Raw genomic sequence first — 18,433 nt, forward strand, 5'->3', positions numbered from 1 at the left:
GTAACAATGACCCTGTGATTATGATAGATTCACATATCTGATTTTAAATCACCATTCGTGAAGTAGTAATCTCCGGTGGTCAAGATTTTCCTTTAAGTGAATTCAAAATATAAAAATTAAACATACGAAAAAGCCAAGACGATTCAATATATGTTGTATACATAAAAAATTATTTAGACCTTGAGTATAAATGGGAGTAATTTAATAATTTTATTTTGCTTGTTATCTGAATTTCGACGAAGAGTTGTCTCGTAGCACCACTTGGACCAAGGTATATCCGCCCCTCATTCACATATCTGATTTTTCATCACTACTCGATTATGAAGAGGCCAGTCATCCCCCTATACCACGTGATTCGAGAAATTTTTTAAAGAAAAAAAAATCTATGCTTTTTGAAGGTGAAGTTTGGAAATAGAACAATTCCTTCAGATAGAGAATTTAAAAGGAAAAAAAACGAGGATCAACGGATGATCTCGAAAAGATTTAGTGTGGGATCTACATGAAGCAGCACTCGACCTTCATATTATGAATGGGGAAAATTGTAGAACTGACAGATGGTGATGGAGTTGTATAATATTGCAACAAAGTCTTGTCCCTACATGTATTAAATTAGAAGAAGCTTAGGGAATTTAATAAGGTTGGACCATTTTGTCATCATAGGCTGGACCTAACAGAAATGGACTTTGGAGTCATTTGTGTAATTGAAAAGGAAGGACATTGTTTTTCTTACCATATATGATTCACAATATTCTATATGTCCAACAACAAATGGATGATAGATCTCTTTCAAGACTTCTCAAGATGCATGATCATATCACTGGAACACGTTTGTTGGGTTCCTTTAGCAGAGTTATATTGTTCTTTCCTGAAGATTTCGAGGGGTTTATAAATTAAGGGTTCAGACTACTCAACCTGTTGTCTTATGTTGGGTTACATGTTCAGCTTATTTCACATGGGCAATTCGCAGAATTGCCCTTCTCTAAAATATGGTCTTTAAGTTTTCTACCCTTCATTTGAAATGTTTAAGAAAAAAATTACAGTATCCTAGGTAGTTCGAACCACGCATTCAAAATTTTAAAAAAATTGCACATGTTGTAATTTCGCTTAGCTAACAGCATACACTTGTTAAGGAATTACACATTTTATGCCGGACCCGGCATACTCATGCTTTGAGTAGATTAAGATAAGTATGCGGGTTCTATCCTGGAAGATATGCACTTTGATAATTCCTTCACAATTATTTAATGCGATAAATGGGCTATACTTTAATGGGCAAATTTTTTATGCCTGACCCATAATGTGAATAGAATTATCAAAGTTATGTCGACCCGCTGATACTTATATAAAATGTAAGGCATAAGTATAAATGAAGCATAACTTTGATAATTCCTTCACAAAGTTATGTCGGTGGGGCATACTTAATGGGCAAACTTTTTATGCGGACTAGGCATAAATTGTGAAGGAATTATCAAAGTTATGCGGACCGGCATACGGATTTTATACTACCGCCTGAAGGCATAAGTATCTTGCCGATCCCATAACTTTAGTAATTCCTTAACAAAAAAGTATCTTCAGTTACATAGCGAATTTTAACTTTGCCTTGCGATTTTTTTTTAAAATTTTGCCCATTTTGCGTGGGTTAACCCATTACATGGGTGTCATATATGATAAATTTTAAAAGGTGATGATATGATGTTCTTGGGAAAATTTAAAGACCACCTTCAAACGTTGAAAATTCAAGGCAAAATACTGATTGATAAGTACGTTATGACACATGTATGCTCGCATTAAAGTAATTATATGTTAATTCAAAATCAGTTTGACACGTATGATAGAGTTTTGTGTTGTATTTTTGTCCTCGATGAATTTTATAAGGGCTTCTGAAGGCTTTGTGAAAACGGCGGCTAAATTTTTAATTGCCGGCTCAAAACAGGCCATCTCACCTAATTTTTGGGCTGTTTTAGTTGGCCCATTTTGCTCTTAGCCCATTGCTGTTCTTGTCGATTTTTTTGCGTGGATTATCCTTCTTTTGGGGTGGTTTTAATTTTTGTTCCTCAAATTGGTGGTCTTTAATATTTGTCCTTAGCTTAACACCCAGAGATCCTAGGTTCGAATTGAGGCTCAGTAAAAAAAAATAAAGAAATAAAGTAAAAAAAAATCGCAAGGCATAAGTTAGGATTCGCAAGGCATAAGTTAGACCCCAACTTATGCCTTAAAGCAATTTTTTATCTAAAATTAGTAAGGAAAACTCATATCTAATGCTTAAGGCTTAACTTTGTTAAAGTTAGAACTTTAAGGTATACATTAAAAACAAAATTTCAGCAAAATAGTTTTTTTTTTTTTTTTTTTAAAAAAAAATTTTGACTGAGCGGAGGTTCAAACCCGAAATCAAGGGGCTTTTAATGAAGGCCAAAAATTAATGACCGCCCCCAGCGAAGGCCAATCCTGCAAATTGCCCGTTTTAGTCTGGTTATCAAATAAAGATGATCCAAACGGAGAAAAAAGAATTTCTTTTACTTTGATACTATGGTTTGCGCAACTTCCCATACTTTCCACGTCAAATAAGCAGCTAGAAATAATGAGCAACGTCCAATGATTACAAGAAAAATGAACCATATATACGTAGAATTATTTATACAATCAGATCACGTACAAGGTATTATAATCAAAACTCTATGATAAGCATTTAAATGCTAATTTAACAAAATGATAACTGACCTACTATCACATGTTAAACTAGGTTGATAATATAAAATGTATAATTTCACTTCTTTTGGACAAAACACCCTAATTAAAGATGCCAAAAGGGAATTCTCTTTGTGCTCTTCAGCACTAGGCTCCAAGATAGATAGATAGTAAAGTAGTAATAACATATCATAAATAGTTGGCCGGCTTCACGATTAAATTAAAGGCAGAATCCGCCTCTGGTCACTCATGCAAATTGAAACGAAATAAGTGTTTACTTTTATTTATTCTACAAGCAAAGGTCAGATGTAAAGAATCCAGGTTAGAGTAGCATCATGCATGTATGCATTATAGACAGAAAATCATTTTAAAATAACCTTCTGTATAACAGCTAATCCTAAGATGCGTGGCAATTTTTCATTTCCGTTAAAGGTTCTATCCAATACTAAATGATTAACAACTTTCAAGGGTCACCTAAAAAATTGGTCTCCTCAGACTCGGAAACTCCATCTTCACTGCATTGGTTTAAACAGCTTACTAATGTTTGTCGAGCAAAAAAAAAAAATAGTACTAATAGCACTAACATTATTTCTGGAGTCGCATATATCTCCATTAGTGCATTGTAAAAATCGGCAAGTATGCATTGTAAAAGGTTAAAGATTTAAAAACCACAATTTCCAACTGATGCAGTGTCCTGAATAGACAGACATTGTAAAATACAATACCATATAATACTATGTTTCATGTATGGTAGTTTCCTATTTGAAAAGATAATCAGAATATAACTAGAAGCTTTATGTTATATTTTAGTAGTATATTACTGTATACATCAGCAAACAAAGCAACAAATCGAACATGACAAAGATGAAATATTCTCTTAGAATATCATGAATTCATGATCTGATATGCTTTCCTTTTATTTCACCAGGCAGAGTACTTTTCGTTGCCAAGGCTTATGGCTTCTTGGTGTTGCATCCTTATTCTTTACTTCCTGTTTCCTCTGTCTCCTAACATCACAACAAATTTCGCTTCTGGTGCACCAACTCAATTAACCAACATCTACCCTTTCCCATGCTCCGATCACATCAAGACGTGCAGCGCTTTCCTCTATCAGCACAACAGTCTCCCAAAACAGAATATCACCAAATTTTACTCTATCAATGCATCAGCAATCGAGCCGATTAGCTATGATGACAGACAAGACTACCTAGTAACTGTACCTTGCACTTGCAAAGATGTTGATGGAACTGTTGGATACTTCTACGACACGAGATACAAGCTGCAGGTAAACGATACATTTGCAAATGTTTCTAATGATATTTATAGTGGACAGGCTTGGAAAATTGGAGGAGAAGAAAAGTACCAGGCTTGGGATGTTGTCACTATGCATCTCTTGTGTGGATGTGCGGATGATGAGGAAAAAACTGTGGTGACATATACTGTTCAGCAGCATGATACTTTGTCAAGTATTGGAGATGCACTTTCTTCTCAAGTCAGTGACATAGAGAACTTGAACCCTCACTTGACAAGTCCACAGTTTGTAGATGTTGGATGGCTGATATATGTGCCAATGTACAAAAATGGTGTTCCAGCTCTACCAAGTAGTACTGGTTAGTTATATCTGTCATAGAAATTTTCCTCTTTTCTTCTCATCACTATGTATTACTATGTTGACTAAGCAATCAGATAATCTTACAGACCATCAAAGCAGATAGCATTGCTTATAAGCGTCTTCAGATTTCAGTCAAATGCATATTTAGGAAGTTATGAGCATGACTGTTTTCTTTCTCTTCTCCTATTGGCAAAAAATTTCATGCTCCTACGTTAAATTGTCTTGAAAATCCTTTTCAGATACCCGGGGGGTGTTAGGCCAACATAAAGTTCAGGTGAATAAAAGTCGTCAACTTCAGGAGGGTCTCAATCTGTTCTGCCTTAAATATCCAGTATCTCAAACTTAGTTAGCCAAGCTTTCCGTAAAATGTAAAGGAAATAATTCAGGAAGTTACGAGAATATATACATTAAACAGTGGATAGTTGATTATTGTGAATTTATTACTTAGAAATTGACTTTCCGTTGCCTCGTTTTCCCATCATTATGCAGGAAAGAAGCACAAAGCACACAAATGGACGGTATTAGTTGGAATATTATCAGCTGTGACAGTACTTTCAATCTGCACTGTGATGATATTTATTCACAGGAGAAAGAGATGGCAGAGACGCAACAAGAAGGATCCTGCAGCTATTTCCAAAAGCTTTAGTACTAAAAAAACCATGTCTTTGCAGAAGAAGTACATGTATAAAGATCATACTGAAGGTTTATTGTATGCCAATTTATTATGATAAGCTTACGCACAACAGGAAAAGATTGTATTATAGAGAATTAACACAATGAATTGATTCAACTCTGCAGACATGCCAGTTTTTGAATCAGAAAGGCAAGTAATATACAGTCTTGAAGAAATTGCAGAAGCTACAAGCAATTTTGATGAGTCCGGGATAATTGGACAAGGTGGATATGGGAGTGTGTATTATGGGAGAATTGGGAAGCAGGTATCTAGCACTTCCTTTTGTTTTTATTTCTTCACTTTTTCTCAAGCCAACGCAGATTCTTCTGTGCCTCGCAATTTATAGGAAGTTGCAATAAAAAAGATGAGGTCTAACAAGTCCAAGGAGTTTATAGCAGAGCTCAAAGTTTTATGCAAGATACATCACATAAATGTGGTAAGTAATCAAGTTTAATCACTAAAAACTGTTATTTACTTTGATGATGCTCCACTATTTATGAAGAGGTCATCATGTAGGTGGAGCTCTTGGGTTATGCCAGCGGGGATGATCACCTCTACTTGGTCTATGAGTATGTTCTGAATGGCTCTCTCAATGAACATCTTCATCAACCAATGCTAAAAGGTACACAATAATATGTAAATTCAGCATTTGAGCTTATTATGGTACAAAATTTAATGTTACATGATATCGGGATTCAAGCCAAATACAGTCCATTAGTTAAAACGTAAAAGATATGGTCACCAGGCTTTCACTCCGTTTCCAATCCTTCTAACCTCACCAGAAATTCTGTTCATCGGATAGTTTCCCAACTAAAAATCAAGTAATGAAGTATAAACCAAAGTTCACAAACCAATATGGAGAAAGATAAAAAGAACTAAGATTTTAGAAAGTTAAAAAAGAAAAATTATGCAGAATCATTAGTTAGCTTACATCAACTTGTTCTGAACCAGGTCATAAGCCTCTAAGTTGGACTACAAGAACACAGATTGCTTTAGATACAGCAAGGGGCATTGAGTATATCCATGACCATACAAAATCTCGGTATGTTCACCGTGATATAAAAACGAGTAACATTCTACTGGATGAAGCCATGAGAGCTAAGGTGCCTTCTTGACTCCTGTGAGAAATGATTATTTGATTATCTCTAATCATTACTTTCATGAACGCGGAATCTCCCTTTATACTTCTGTCAAAAAGTTGTCTTCTTTTATCATAGCGGACTAAAACTTCAATGAACAATTTATAGTTCCATTAGATGTAAATCATGAAAGTGCTTTCTTATAGGTTGCAGATTTTGGTCTGGCAAAACTAGTTGGTCGAACCAACGAAGATGAATTCTTAGCGACCCGCCTTGTTGGAACACCAGGATATCTTCCCCCTGAGTAAGCATCTTAATTTACACATTCTTGTTAGTCACTATTGTTGTTTTTAATGCCTTTTTCTAGCAATATCAGATCCATATGCCTTAAAAGAATTTGTAAGATTTGCTTCTGTTGTCTCATATGTTACAGATCTGTGAAAGAGCTGCAGATAACTACCAAAACAGATGTTTTTGCATTTGGAGTAGTTCTTGCAGAACTAATAACAGGAAAACGCGCACTCATTCGTGAAAATGGGGATCCAAACAAGATGAAATCACTCATCTCAATTGTAAGTAAAAAAATTAGCATATATATCTTGAAGAAAGAAACACAACCACATGAATAATTATCTGAGAAAATTGACACTATTTTAGAACATGATGGAATAGGAAATGCATAAAGGAAAAGAAGAACCTAAAACAAGAATAAATAAAATGTATGCATATACTAGAGCATGGATGTCAGTAGATCAATTTCTTGCTTGTTACAGCTTAAATTTTTAAAAAGGCCTATGTTTATATTATTATAGTTAGTCTTTCATTAACGAATAAAGAGTGTCCATTGAATGATCAGATTCATGAAATTTTCCAAGATGAGGATCCAGAGTCAACATTGGAATCCTTTATAGATGAGAATCTCAGTGGATATTATCCCATGGAAGATATATACAAGGTTAGCAAATCTAAATATATCTTCATGTTCAAGTCTCCTATTCTTCGTCTTTTCTGATAGCCAGTAAACTACACCTGCAGATCTGACATTTTCTCATTACTCTGCAGATGGCAGAAATTGCAGACTGGTGCCTAAGTGAAAATGCAATTAACAGACCAGAAATTCGGGAGGTGGTTGTTGCATTATCTCAAATCAGGACCTCATCCACAGAATGGGAGGCATCATTAGGAGGCGATAGCATGGTTTTTAGTGGAGTCTTTAACGGGAGATGAAATGTATTTCAAGAATCAAAACTCTTAATTTTTAAAATAGAGTGAAAATTTTACTACTGCCAGCAGTCAATGTTCTGCTAATTGTTGGAATTTCTTTTTCTTTTTCCTGTCTTGTAAAGTTACAGAATGTTTTGGTAAACAGGCATATACACTCAACTTTGTGATTTCTACTAGCTTGAGAGTAATCCTTCTAAATTTCTGTTATTCATTGACCAAATATGTACAGACATAGGATAACAATGTGTCATCTTCAACAGAGAAATTTATAGAGTCTGGACTTTATGCTGTTATGCAGAATAAAATCCAATACTTGATGTTAGGACTTAATATGCTAACAAGTGCCTCAGCTACTGCAAGCATACATGGATGAGTTGTTCATCCAAGAATATCTTAAGCTCAACCAAATTTGTCCAATTAGACTGTTCTAAGCACTCATTAACTCGATTCGAAATCAAATTTGAGTGATCAATCCCTATAACTAGCTAATGTAATAGTCACAAGGACAGTAACAGAGTTTGCACCTCCAGTGCAGATTCTTTCTATCAAAGAGAAAAGGACGTTATGACCTTCCAATTAGTGGAGAGGATTTTGGATCCTGAAGGGAGATTATAGTTTCAAAAGCACCCACCAATGCCTTGACCTTGCTTCTCCTGGTCTTGGCAAGCTTGCTTGCAGTAACTTCAAGTACGTTGTTGAATAAACTGGGAGTTTCTTTTGTGTCTTCTATAGCATGGGATCGAAGATTTACTGTCATAACTTCGTCTTTAGTAGCAGCATCTGAATGGCCATCAGCAGTGGATCTGCTCAAGCCTTTTCCTCTAGGATTACCATTACCATTTTCATTTTCGCGCTTATCTTGTACGGTGACTTGCCTAAACTTTTGTCTCCTTGGACTGGAATTCTCAGACTCGATATCAGTTGTCTTTCCTTTTTTGAACTTGAGCAGTTTAGGACTGCAATCTTCATTTTCTAACCCAACTTGTCCAGCCCTCTGAGGTTTTATGTCTTGCTTTTGAGTTGTAGTTCCATTTTGTTTGGTGCTAGAGCCTGTTCCATCACAGTTAAAAGACTCATTTGCTGAAGTTGATGATGAAATGGAAGGCTGGGTGGGCCCATTTTCTCTTGAGCTATCGCCGCCTGAAGATGCAGGAGTGGATGGGGAACAAAGGGGTAATGAAGCTATCTTCCCTCGTCTTGGAACGTCTCTATCCAAAGAGGATTCTTTGGCATTACTACTTTCTGAAATCCCTGTAGTGTGGCTTTTAGGCTTCGATTCTCTAAGATACGACGACTTCTTTGTAACATTTTCATAACTGATTTTCCCAGTCTTGCTTGGTGTAAAATTAGTCCTACTGTTAACGTGAGATGCCTTTCTTGGGGAGTTGCTACTGGATGTTCTGCTTGATACCTTCTTCACAGAAGATTTTGGAGACACTGAAACAGTTGAGGTAACAACATTCTTTTTCTTTCTTAGCTCGGAGGATCCACCGTGCTCCTCCATTTTACAGCTGTGGTTTTGTCTACTGCTTGATCCAGCCAATAGAGACTCTTGAAGTTTCGAAGACCTCCCTGGTATAAAGATGTCACTGTATCTTCTTTGATGGCTTCTTGAAGGAAAATCACTTTGATGATTTTCAAAAGCTGCTGCTTTTTTGGTGGATGTTGGGATTTCCTGTCCATTGACTTGGCAAGTTGTCTGGTTCTTGATCTCTGAAGATGGTTTAGCTGAGCCTGGTACTCTCTTCCTTTCTGGGATTTTCCCTAATGTTGCTCCACATCTCGTGGGCCGGGGAATCTTTGCCTTTGTTGGAGAATCATGTTCAAAACCAAATTTGCACATATCATGACACGAACGTGTTGGAACGCCAAGATAACGTGACAAGACCTTGGATTCGCCCATTTCAAAACCTAGGCTACCAGTTGAGTTCCTTCTCACACGACTGACTACAGGCTCGATTTTTTCCAGGCTTTCAGGTATGCCACCAGCCATATCAGCCATTGTAAGAGAAGGAAATGAAATAACAAACCGACACCCCTGCAGATATGATATAGAGGGGTTTAGAGTAAGCAACATAAATTTTGTTTTACTTCCCAAGCTCCAAACAAAGAGTACTCACCAGGACCTGAAAGCAAGAAGTACCAGAGTGCTTTTTCAATTGTCAACTTCACACGTTTGTCGTCCTAAATAGATAGAAAGAAGGACATGTTAACTGGTGAAGATTAGGTTTGGATGTTTTCTCATCCATGGCTTGTGTGACTAAACTTATATACTCTGTCATAAAATGCAGATTAAAAAGAAGGGAAAATTATGTACACTTAGTTCCCCATATATTCATAGCCCACAGTTGCCAATATGAACTGGAGGAGATACACAACATATAAAAATCTAAAAAAGAGATGGGATGGATCACTTATTTAATAACAATTTGAGGGAAATAAAAGGATAAAAGGACAACAAGAAAATGTTCTTTTCAGCAGCTTTCAGTTCTGTGTCCATCTGATCACTCCATCAAATTGAACTGGAACTCTTATCATCTACTAATCCCAATAGACAATTCTCATTGTGCAATCAATAATTAACTGAAAATCCTAATGCTGAAATTTGGCTATTTCACTAACATCATAGAGGCTGAGAATATAAATCTAGCACAGATGTTTTGGTCATAGAATTTAATCAACATCTCCATTTCTTGACATCAAATATATAATCTTGCTTGTTCAGGTGAGAGTTCCACATATTTCTTATATTCCCTATTATCAGCAGCATTAAGTTATTAAGACTAAACTGCATTAGAGTTTGCTTTGGTGAGTTTAATATAAACTATTGAGTAGCTTTTCTTGTGTGTAAACTTCAAAATAGTTAACAATGAAACTTAATTGTAAATAAGGTTACTTAAAGACAAAACATGTCCATTTCTACCCCTTGTAAGAAAAGTAAGAAATTATGATACCTTATGCCTATTTGACAATCTTATTGGAGAAAAAATAATGCCAACAAGCTTCCAATAAGGAATCTACAAGAATCAATGAGGGGAAAAAATCATCACATTATATGGATAAAACAAGATGTTCCATATGATTACCTTCTTCTAAATGATATAAAGATTATATTCCAAGAATTTATATCTCCTAATTGTTGTCCCCTTTTTCAGCAGACCCTTAAAATTAAATCTTTGTTAAAAGATCAAATTTTTATAAATTTTGAAAGGATGAATTTGGCTGGGAGAAGGCTATAAACAAATCATACCATTGAAGCTTTCAGAAAAGTAACAAATATACTATCAATAATAGAAACAAGAAGCTCTGATCATCAAGAAGAAAACTCAATTCTAAAAACAAGAATCAAGAAGCTTTTAACTACCAAATAAAGAAAAAATGTTAGGAAAAAAAGAAAAAAAAAATAGTTTTTTCTGAAAGAAGGATTGAAATTATACCTTTTCCTTACATGTAAGGAAGACGGACCCCAAACAATTGGTTGAAATTTGTTTTGTGAAAAAAGGGAACAAGTAAGAAGCTTGATCTTATTGTTAGAATTGATAAATTTATGTGAGAACAAGCGTTATTTTAGCAAAGGTGAATATTTTTATAGAAAGGTGAAATCTTCACAAATATAAATTAGAATAGCATAGAGAGTGAAAATAGAAAAAGTCCTGATTATGTGCAAGGTAATTATAGTAATTGTAAATTTTAATTCATATCGAAACGTTTGAGTTTTGCAGATCATTCAATATCAGGTTTCATTGAAAACACTTGAAACAGAACCAAAGTATTTAAATCTTTTTGTGTGTGTGTATATATATAGGTATGGAAAAATACTAACTTGGTATTTGATGTTTCTACTAAATGGAAACAAATTTAACCTAAAGAGTCACCAATTAAAACGAGAATACATATTATTTGACATGATAAAGTGAGTAAAAATCTTTGGATTCACTTAAAAGACTAGAATACCTTAACCATAACGTCATAAATTATTCTTTATCCCCACAAAATCGATCATAATCTCTTTAGTTTGTCTATATTATCTGAACTCAGTGTCTTAAAATTCTATCCATTTAAGTAAATATTATTTTCTCATGCATACTTTCGAGGTGATTATAAATACAGTTTCAGGAAGAGAGTTTGTTCAAGTTCATAAATTTTGAATTAGTAGTTTATTGTGAAACTCATGTGTTTAATTGAAAAAAATATTGAATCCAACAACTAAATGCATACTCATTTACATTACCTAACAAGCAAGGAACAAAAAGATGCATAGAAAAAAAATATATATATACACACAGAGAAAAAGCTGTTCATTCCAAACTAATGTAAAGTAATTCATGAAGTATAGATAAGTTACCAACCATGAATAAAAGTGTGGTTGCTTCCATCATTTCTAACTTGAATATGAACACTTCTATAGGACTAAATTGAAGTATTCTGAATGAATCCTTGGCTAAATATCTGTACATAACATCTCCTAGACCCAAAAAAAAAAAAAAAAAAAAGAGGAAGGGATGAAGATAATCCTAGCAATCAACTTCCTGTACTATAAATCTATAATAAGTATTGAGTCCAGGAATATACTCTCCATTCAACTACTCATCAGCTAAAAAAAGAGGAGACACATAAGACTGAGCTCTCCGAGCCCTTTGCCGCCTTTTTGTCACCCCCCAGCCTTTCAAAAATCGGCCTGTGATCCCATGTTTGTTATCCAAAGTATGCTGCAGTAGGAGAGAAAATGTTGTTCTCTCTCCATCATTGGACCGTCTCCCGCCTCTGGAACTAGCCCCACTCGGAGTTTTATTCCATGGACCGGATTTTGGAGCAATCATCTGATGCAAAAGAGATCCCACTGCAGGTACTAAATCTGTTTGAAGGTCCTTCTGATCCTTTTTCCTCCTCCTTGCTTGACCCCTCCTTGGCTGATTACAGAATGCAATACCTTTTTCCTTCTCCATGGGTTGTTCAACTTCATTCTCTGGACAACTAGACAGAGAACTAGCAACTTCAGCAAGCTGGCCTAGACAGTGTCTAGAAGCTTCAGATGGTTCACCAATGGCAGACTTTGCAGATGATGAAATAAAAATAAGTATATCAGCTGCAACCTTGTCAAATTCCTCGACTGGATCATTATGGCCTCTTCCTGGTAAATAGATTGATGTACTGACTTTACTGTCCTGAGAATCTCCTCTTGGTGGAGAACACTCCTTATTTTCTGGGCTAACAGGACCTTCCAGATCTCTTTCCCCAGTAGACTTTGTTGCTTCACTTGGACTAGATGATAAAAGGTCTTCTTTGATGCAGGAGTTCAAGTCGATGCAAATATTAGTTGTCGAAAGCTTGCTATCAATGCTAGTCCCTACAAGGTGATTATCCCTGGTACATTTTCTGTATTCAGGTGAAGAATCAGGAACCATCTTACTGTCAAGAACCTCAGAATTTTTATGAATCTCTACATTTCCGCCTTCAGGAAAATTAAGATGGGAAATGTCGGAGGAGGGTGCAGACCGGTAGTCAGACAAATAGGTAGGAGGTGTCAAATTCAAGTCCATGCCTTTCCTACAATTTGTGTAATCTGAAAACTTATTGTCTTCATCAAATGACTTAAAGTTGCTTCCATCTCTCCCTGTAAGTGCAGATAACAAATATTGTGATGAGGGATAAAACTTCATGCTATAAACATCTTTTAGGATAGAAAGGCTGTATGTATTCCTTTAGAGAAGCCAGCATTAGGAAAAACAGATAACTGATGCAACATCGAAATAAAACCAGGTATTGTGCAAGACAATAACAGGAAAAGAGCATGATGACAGCTTAAGAATTACGATCAGAATCTTTTCTCAAGAGAAATTCAGGATACCTTCTTTATTCAGAGTTGAGCATTCTGCACGTCCAATACCGGATAAATCCAGATCCCTGTCCTGGATTTCCTCGTGAATGTTATTCGATCCAAATGCAGAATTCGGACACTCTGACTCAAAAGGCTGTGCTGGTTCATTCAGGTCAAACAAAAGAAAGGTACCCCTATAACTTGCGGGAGAACTGGAAGAGTCTCCAGAGGCAACAAAGTTGACTTTCGAAGAACATTGAGGTTGAAATTCTGAAATCAGAACATTTATCCTTTTAACAGGATTTTCCTCTTCATTATCAATGGCTTTTTCTGCTGGAAGTTCAAGATCCAACATTCTCTTCCTTGATGTGTCGTTCTTCAATAATGATGCTGTGCATTCATTTAAAATGTTTTTACCTGATAAACAGTCAACACCTGGTTGCACAGTCTTGTCGGCACCAAAACTGAAAGACTCTTGAAACATTTCTTTACTTGGTGCATATGGCTCAATGATTGTGAGATTTACTGAGTGCCTAAAGGTCTTCTCAGAAATTTCAGACCTTAACAGAGACACAAAAGTATTTGGCTCTAATTCTTGCAAGTGTACATGATCATCCACTTGTTTTCTCCTTTTAATCTCATCCATTAATTCCCTTTGTCTTCCATATAAACGATGAAGTTCATTGACCTGAAAGAGAATACCATTTAAACTTGTGGTTGATTATGATGCATTTAAGTGAATCACCAAGTGATGAAGGACTCCCAAGGTCACCATTACTCAAGACCAAAATTGATCAAATACTAGAACTGCAACATTTAGGTAGAAGAAGCGCCAACTCTAGTAACAAATTTTAAGGGAAATCTAGTAACATTTACAAAAGGTTTATTGTAATCCACAAGAGAGAATAAGAATGTTTATGAAAGGTTTATTGTAATCCACAAGAAAGAGAAAGTTATGAGTTAATAAATCAGGACAGTTAATTCCAGAAACATGAAAGGATATATAAGAGCAATTCATTTAGATGCAGAATAAATTGAAAATTCTGTTGAATATAACCCAAGATGACAATAATCTGTTCAACGGCTAACCAAAGGAAATGCTCATGTATATACCTGATATCTAAATGTTGCTTCATGTTTAAGTATTGTCTGTCTCAATATATCCTTCTGATAAACTAAATCCTGGCTCTGGTCTACCATAAATGGAGGAAACGCAAGATTGAATCCTCTACTACTGTTCCAGGCGATACCACTGTGGGGTATTGACCGTGAATTACTACCCGTAAGACTGACAACATGATCTCTTGGGTAGTAATATCCTGGAAGATAGTTAGTGCACTGCATTTTTCCCTCCTCCCTGGAACAGAACACAACCAAGAGTTAGAATGTGCTGTTTTTTCCCCTGCCTGTGGCTCAACACAACATATAACTTAGAATGTAAACATGCATATTAAACTGGATGGTGCACATTATTCCTCAACACTAATATATTACGGTGAATTTCCACCAGGCAATGCCCTTACTTCTTCAAGGAAATGAGGACCAGGAAGACTAAAAGAAGATACTCATTAACATGGTGTGATATTGTCCGCTTTGGGCAAACCTCGGTTTTCCCTAAAAGGTTTCACACGAGAACAGGAAGACTATTCTACCTGTTCACAGTCATTTGCATCAGATCATAGGTGCTAATAAGATAGTTTTATGAATTGAACAAAATTTTGAAAATGCAAAGTCACGCATCCACTCATCCAACAACCAATTAGAGCAGAAAAACTTGTTGGGTGGGCAACATAAAAAGAACCCATCTGACTTTTGAGTTTTCAAAAACTCAGAAACTAACATACATCACCAGTTATGCAGATATAGAAATGGAAAAAGCAAGCACTTAAAACAAAAACAAAAAAAATTTGAAAAAATCATAAAAACCAGGTAAAAGATCACAATGCACAGATCCAGCAGAAAGAATCAACAGTCACACACAAAGGGTGTGATAAAAACACCCAAAAATAGAAAGAGAAGAGAGATGAAACAACACAAACATACCAACACACCAAAACTTACACAAGCAAAGAAACAACCTTGAGATGAATAACATTTAAAAAAGGACTTCTGCAAGAGAAATCAACCAAGATTATCATCAATGAGCAGAATTTCAAGAAATTACCAAAGACCAAGTCCTTTAAATGCGACAGCTTGTGAAAAGAAAACCCCAGCAAGATATATCTCATTCAAGACTAGCTCCAGCTCCAAGAAAACTCATCAAGCCAGAAAGGGAGACATTGCTAAAAAGAGTAGAAAAAACTCAGAGAAGAACTGAAACTTTAGAGAAAAATAGTCTTGAAAATAAAGCCAAGAAAATAAGATGCTTGTTAGATTGTACAATGTCATTGTGGGGAGGGGAAAGGAAAGGATGGAGTTTTTTTGGATCTGGTGGGGCCACTCTGGACAAAGAGAGAAGAATAATTAGTACTACTAGTAACTGACATGGGAAGAGAGAGACATGGAATTTGTCAAAGACATTTGGATCTATCTTCCACATTTACATCTATTCTTGGATTTTTCTTGGTAATGAAGCGTGTGAAAAAATGGATCATCTTTTGTAGATTCTCTTTCCTATCCTTGTCCTTTTGCCATGGACCAATACTAACTTCTTTAAATTCTTTTCCAGTTTAATACTTCATCAAGAATTAAATCTTATTCCTTTCATTTGTTGACTTCCAACTTTTTGGACTTACAATTAAAAGATAGTTTTCTTTTCTTCTTTTTCTCCTTTTGGCACTTGAATGCATATTTTATTACTTACTCCCTGCGTTTCAATTTATGTAATATAGTTTGGTAGTATGAAATTTAAAAAATAAAGAAGATTTTTGAATCTTGTAATTAAAATATCAAAGATATTTGTGTAGTTATAGATCATCTCGTTAAGCGTAAAAAGTAAAGTTTAAAGTTAAATTGCTGCCGAATAAGAAAATGTATTATTCTTTTTGGGATATACTAAAGAGGAAAGTGTATCACATAAATTGAAATAGAAGGAGTAATAACTATGAAATGTATATAACTCCTTTTTTTTTTCTTTTTTTTTTTACAACATGAATAGTATAGATGGTGAACTTTTTTTTGGTACTTTTGCTAATGCGTAGTGATGACTTTGAGTCTTTAGGGAAAGTCGTGATACAATATATCTTTAGATTGAAGGAATCTTCTGGGCGGGGTCGCCGGTTGATCTCTTTTGTGATGGAGTTGGTAAATTCATCTTTTCTTAAGTATGTCTTTTGTGTGTATTACTGTTGAGATGTGTGGTGTTGAGATGTGTGGTGAAATGAATAGGATCTTTTTAACTTTAAAGAAAGATCACAAGTTTGAATCTTGGAAACAGAGTTTCCACAACGACCTCGAGTTAATATATAATAATAATTAAGCTCACAATAAAATATTTATAAATATTAATGTAGATTTTCTAATACATATACAGAACTTGGGTAAAAGTTCTTTGAATTTCCATAAACTCGTAGGTTATACTCTGACACCGCTCTTTTGCATTTCCTCTCTATAGGCCCTATACGGTGAGAATTTAGACTAATTAGATCACTGAGTTCCGAATACCAAATAGATCTATCAAAACCAAAAATATGTATAATAAAATAATATATTCAATAGATTTCTACTTTGTTTTATAGATAGTAATAAATATATGAATTTCTATTGAGCCGAATGTGCAACTGATAGATCTATTTATTTTTTTCATTTATGTTGATTGTACAAAAGGTCTTCTTCTTTTCTTTTTTTGGGAAAAAAAAGGCATTTTTTAAATAAAAAGTCGATGATAATTATTGTGTTACAATCTGAGTTGTCATAATGATTGCTTGATTTTCTTGTTAAATCAGCTTCCCCTTAAACATCATTTCTTATTCAATATTCGAATTTGAATCATCGACAAGAAAGTGGTTGTGAGTGGAAGAATTTTAGTTAGTTTATCTAAAAACTAAATGATTGGCGTAGTACTCTTGCACTATTACATTTACATGTTCGAGGAAAAAAGAAGAGAGAGAAAGCTTTGCACGTTTAATTGTAAGCAACCATATAAATGAACTTATAAATTCCCTAAATGGATAGACAAATTGGGTTAATTACGTAATGATAATTTATTGAAAATTATCGTAAGAAACAAGGAAAGAGAAATTAATTAAGGGAATGTTGGTGGGGGTATTAACTGTAAAGTACAAGAGATGATGCGTTAGGACATGATATGGTATAATTAGTAGTTTTCAGCAAAGAACAATATATATAACAGGGAGTGTATACTCCAGCTGGTCAGCATCGACTAAGTTTAGGTTAATGATTAGCATGCAATTTAATTTGATTCGACATAGATATAATTATTGTGACAAATCAAATTACCCTTTTTCTTAATTTTTCGTGTCTTAAGATAATAAGGTTAAGTCGAGTGTAACAATAATGCATGTTACTATGTTAGATTTATATGGGGAAAATGACATAACACTGCTACATTAAGGCTCTATATATTTAAACAAGAAATTTCCCAAGATTCAAGAGGAATCGCTAGCAAATTAAAGAGTGAGTTCATATTTTTTTTTCCACACTTCTAGCAGTATGTTTTTATTTCACATAAACAAGTAATGAGACAAATCAATAGAAATACTCCTCTCCTTTCCCAATAACATAAACTTACCGTAAGCAACTCCTCTATTCTCCCTCATAAAGCCATGACTCCATTTAAAAGAGCATCTAGTGATATTTCAAGAGAAGAAATTGCATGGTTTCCCTTCAGATGAGCTGGTCTTTAATTTTTGTCGTTCAAATAGACAGATTTTTAATTTTTGCTCTTCAAAATCGAACTCATATCTAGCGGAACATAAACTATTTAAGGGTGCGGGACATAACTTGTGCGATATTATGATGTGAAAATATCAAGGGACAAAATTTAAAGACCAGCACAAAATAGAGATAGAACTGCAAATGACCCATTTGAAGACCCACCACTGGAGAGAAATTGTTTTGGCTGGGCTGGGCTAGATATTTTCTGTGGGCTTATGGTCCAAAAACAAGAGAAATGTGTTGGGCTGGATGCTTTGCAGAGTCATTCGCACAAATGCCCTGTTTCGGGGTGGTTTTTAATTTTTGTCCCTCAAATTGTTGGTCTTTAATTTTTCCTTTTGGTACTTTAAGTGACCGAAAATACCCCTTAAATTCTGGGTTCGAACCCCAGTAGAGTATAAAAAAAAAAATCGCAAGTCAAGATTTCATAGTAAATTATGCCTATTCAGGCAAAAGTTATGTCTTAAGGCATAGTTTCTTATAGTGCGGTTCTTTATGAAATCTTG

General features: G+C 35.0%; 3 protein-coding genes across 4 annotated transcripts in view; 1 reads left to right on the forward strand and 2 right to left on the reverse strand.

Moving 5' to 3' along the window:
• The window catches only part of LOC132052380 (lysM domain receptor-like kinase 3), a 10,518-nt gene extending 3,200 nt beyond the window's left edge, over positions 1-7,318 (forward strand). The window contains exons 2-11 of the mRNA XM_059443892.1: positions 4,216-4,295; positions 4,787-4,999; positions 5,096-5,235; positions 5,317-5,406; positions 5,487-5,592; positions 5,922-6,073; positions 6,256-6,353; positions 6,483-6,621; positions 6,906-7,004; positions 7,112-7,318. Coding sequence (XP_059299875.1) covers positions 4,216-4,295; positions 4,787-4,999; positions 5,096-5,235; positions 5,317-5,406; positions 5,487-5,592; positions 5,922-6,073; positions 6,256-6,353; positions 6,483-6,621; positions 6,906-7,004; positions 7,112-7,276 — 1,282 coding nt within the window. The 3' untranslated portion in view covers positions 7,277-7,318. The remainder of the gene's footprint in view (positions 1-4,215; positions 4,296-4,786; positions 5,000-5,095; positions 5,236-5,316; positions 5,407-5,486; positions 5,593-5,921; positions 6,074-6,255; positions 6,354-6,482; positions 6,622-6,905; positions 7,005-7,111) is intronic.
• A 129-nt stretch (positions 7,319-7,447) lies between these two features.
• Positions 7,448-11,038, reverse strand: LOC132052378 (uncharacterized). Of its 2 annotated transcripts, none has more exons than XM_059443891.1 (3): positions 10,524-10,648; positions 9,394-9,457; positions 7,448-9,311 (listed from the first exon to the last, which is right to left on the reverse strand). In XM_059443891.1, the coding sequence occupies exon 3, from the start codon at positions 9,273-9,275 to the stop codon at positions 7,836-7,838; it is 1,440 nt and encodes a 479-aa protein (XP_059299874.1). In that variant the 5' UTR covers positions 9,276-9,311; positions 9,394-9,457; positions 10,524-10,648; the 3' UTR covers positions 7,448-7,835. The 2 variants fall into 2 exon arrangements, with proteins under 2 accessions (XP_059299874.1, XP_059299873.1); XM_059443890.1 differs by lacking the exon at positions 10,524-10,648 and adding an exon at positions 10,711-11,038 and having other exon boundaries at positions 7,449-9,311.
• Positions 11,039-11,527: 489 nt separating this feature from the next.
• On the reverse strand, positions 11,528-15,601 carry LOC132052377 (uncharacterized). Its single transcript, XM_059443889.1, has 4 exons — positions 15,256-15,601; positions 14,205-14,448; positions 13,122-13,779; positions 11,528-12,887 (listed from the first exon to the last, which is right to left on the reverse strand). The coding sequence occupies exons 2-4, from the start codon at positions 14,433-14,435 to the stop codon at positions 11,857-11,859; spliced, it is 1,920 nt and encodes a 639-aa protein (XP_059299872.1). The 5' UTR covers positions 14,436-14,448; positions 15,256-15,601; the 3' UTR covers positions 11,528-11,856.
• Between the last annotated feature and the right edge of the window lie 2,832 nt (positions 15,602-18,433).

Source organism: Lycium ferocissimum, chromosome 4, assembly GCF_029784015.1.
Source record: "Lycium ferocissimum isolate CSIRO_LF1 chromosome 4, AGI_CSIRO_Lferr_CH_V1, whole genome shotgun sequence".
NCBI lineage: Eukaryota > Viridiplantae > Streptophyta > Magnoliopsida > Solanales > Solanaceae > Lycium > Lycium ferocissimum.

Excerpts from the sequence above, each read along its gene's own strand:
- LOC132052377 (XM_059443889.1), bottom strand. The coding sequence starts at position 14,435 with ATGCAGTGCACTAACTATCTTCCAGGATATTACTACCCAAGAGATCAT. Across the intron at positions 13,780-14,204 it reads AAGCAACATTTAGATATCAG|GTCAATGAACTTCATCGTTT; the intron begins GTATATACATGA and ends ATTCTCTTTCAG. Across the intron at positions 12,888-13,121 it reads CTCAACTCTGAATAAAGAAG|GGAGAGATGGAAGCAACTTT; the intron begins GTATCCTGAATT and ends CTGCACTTACAG.
- LOC132052378 (XM_059443891.1), bottom strand. The coding sequence starts at position 9,275 with ATGGCTGATATGGCTGGTGGCATACCTGAAAGCCTGGAAAAAATCGAG.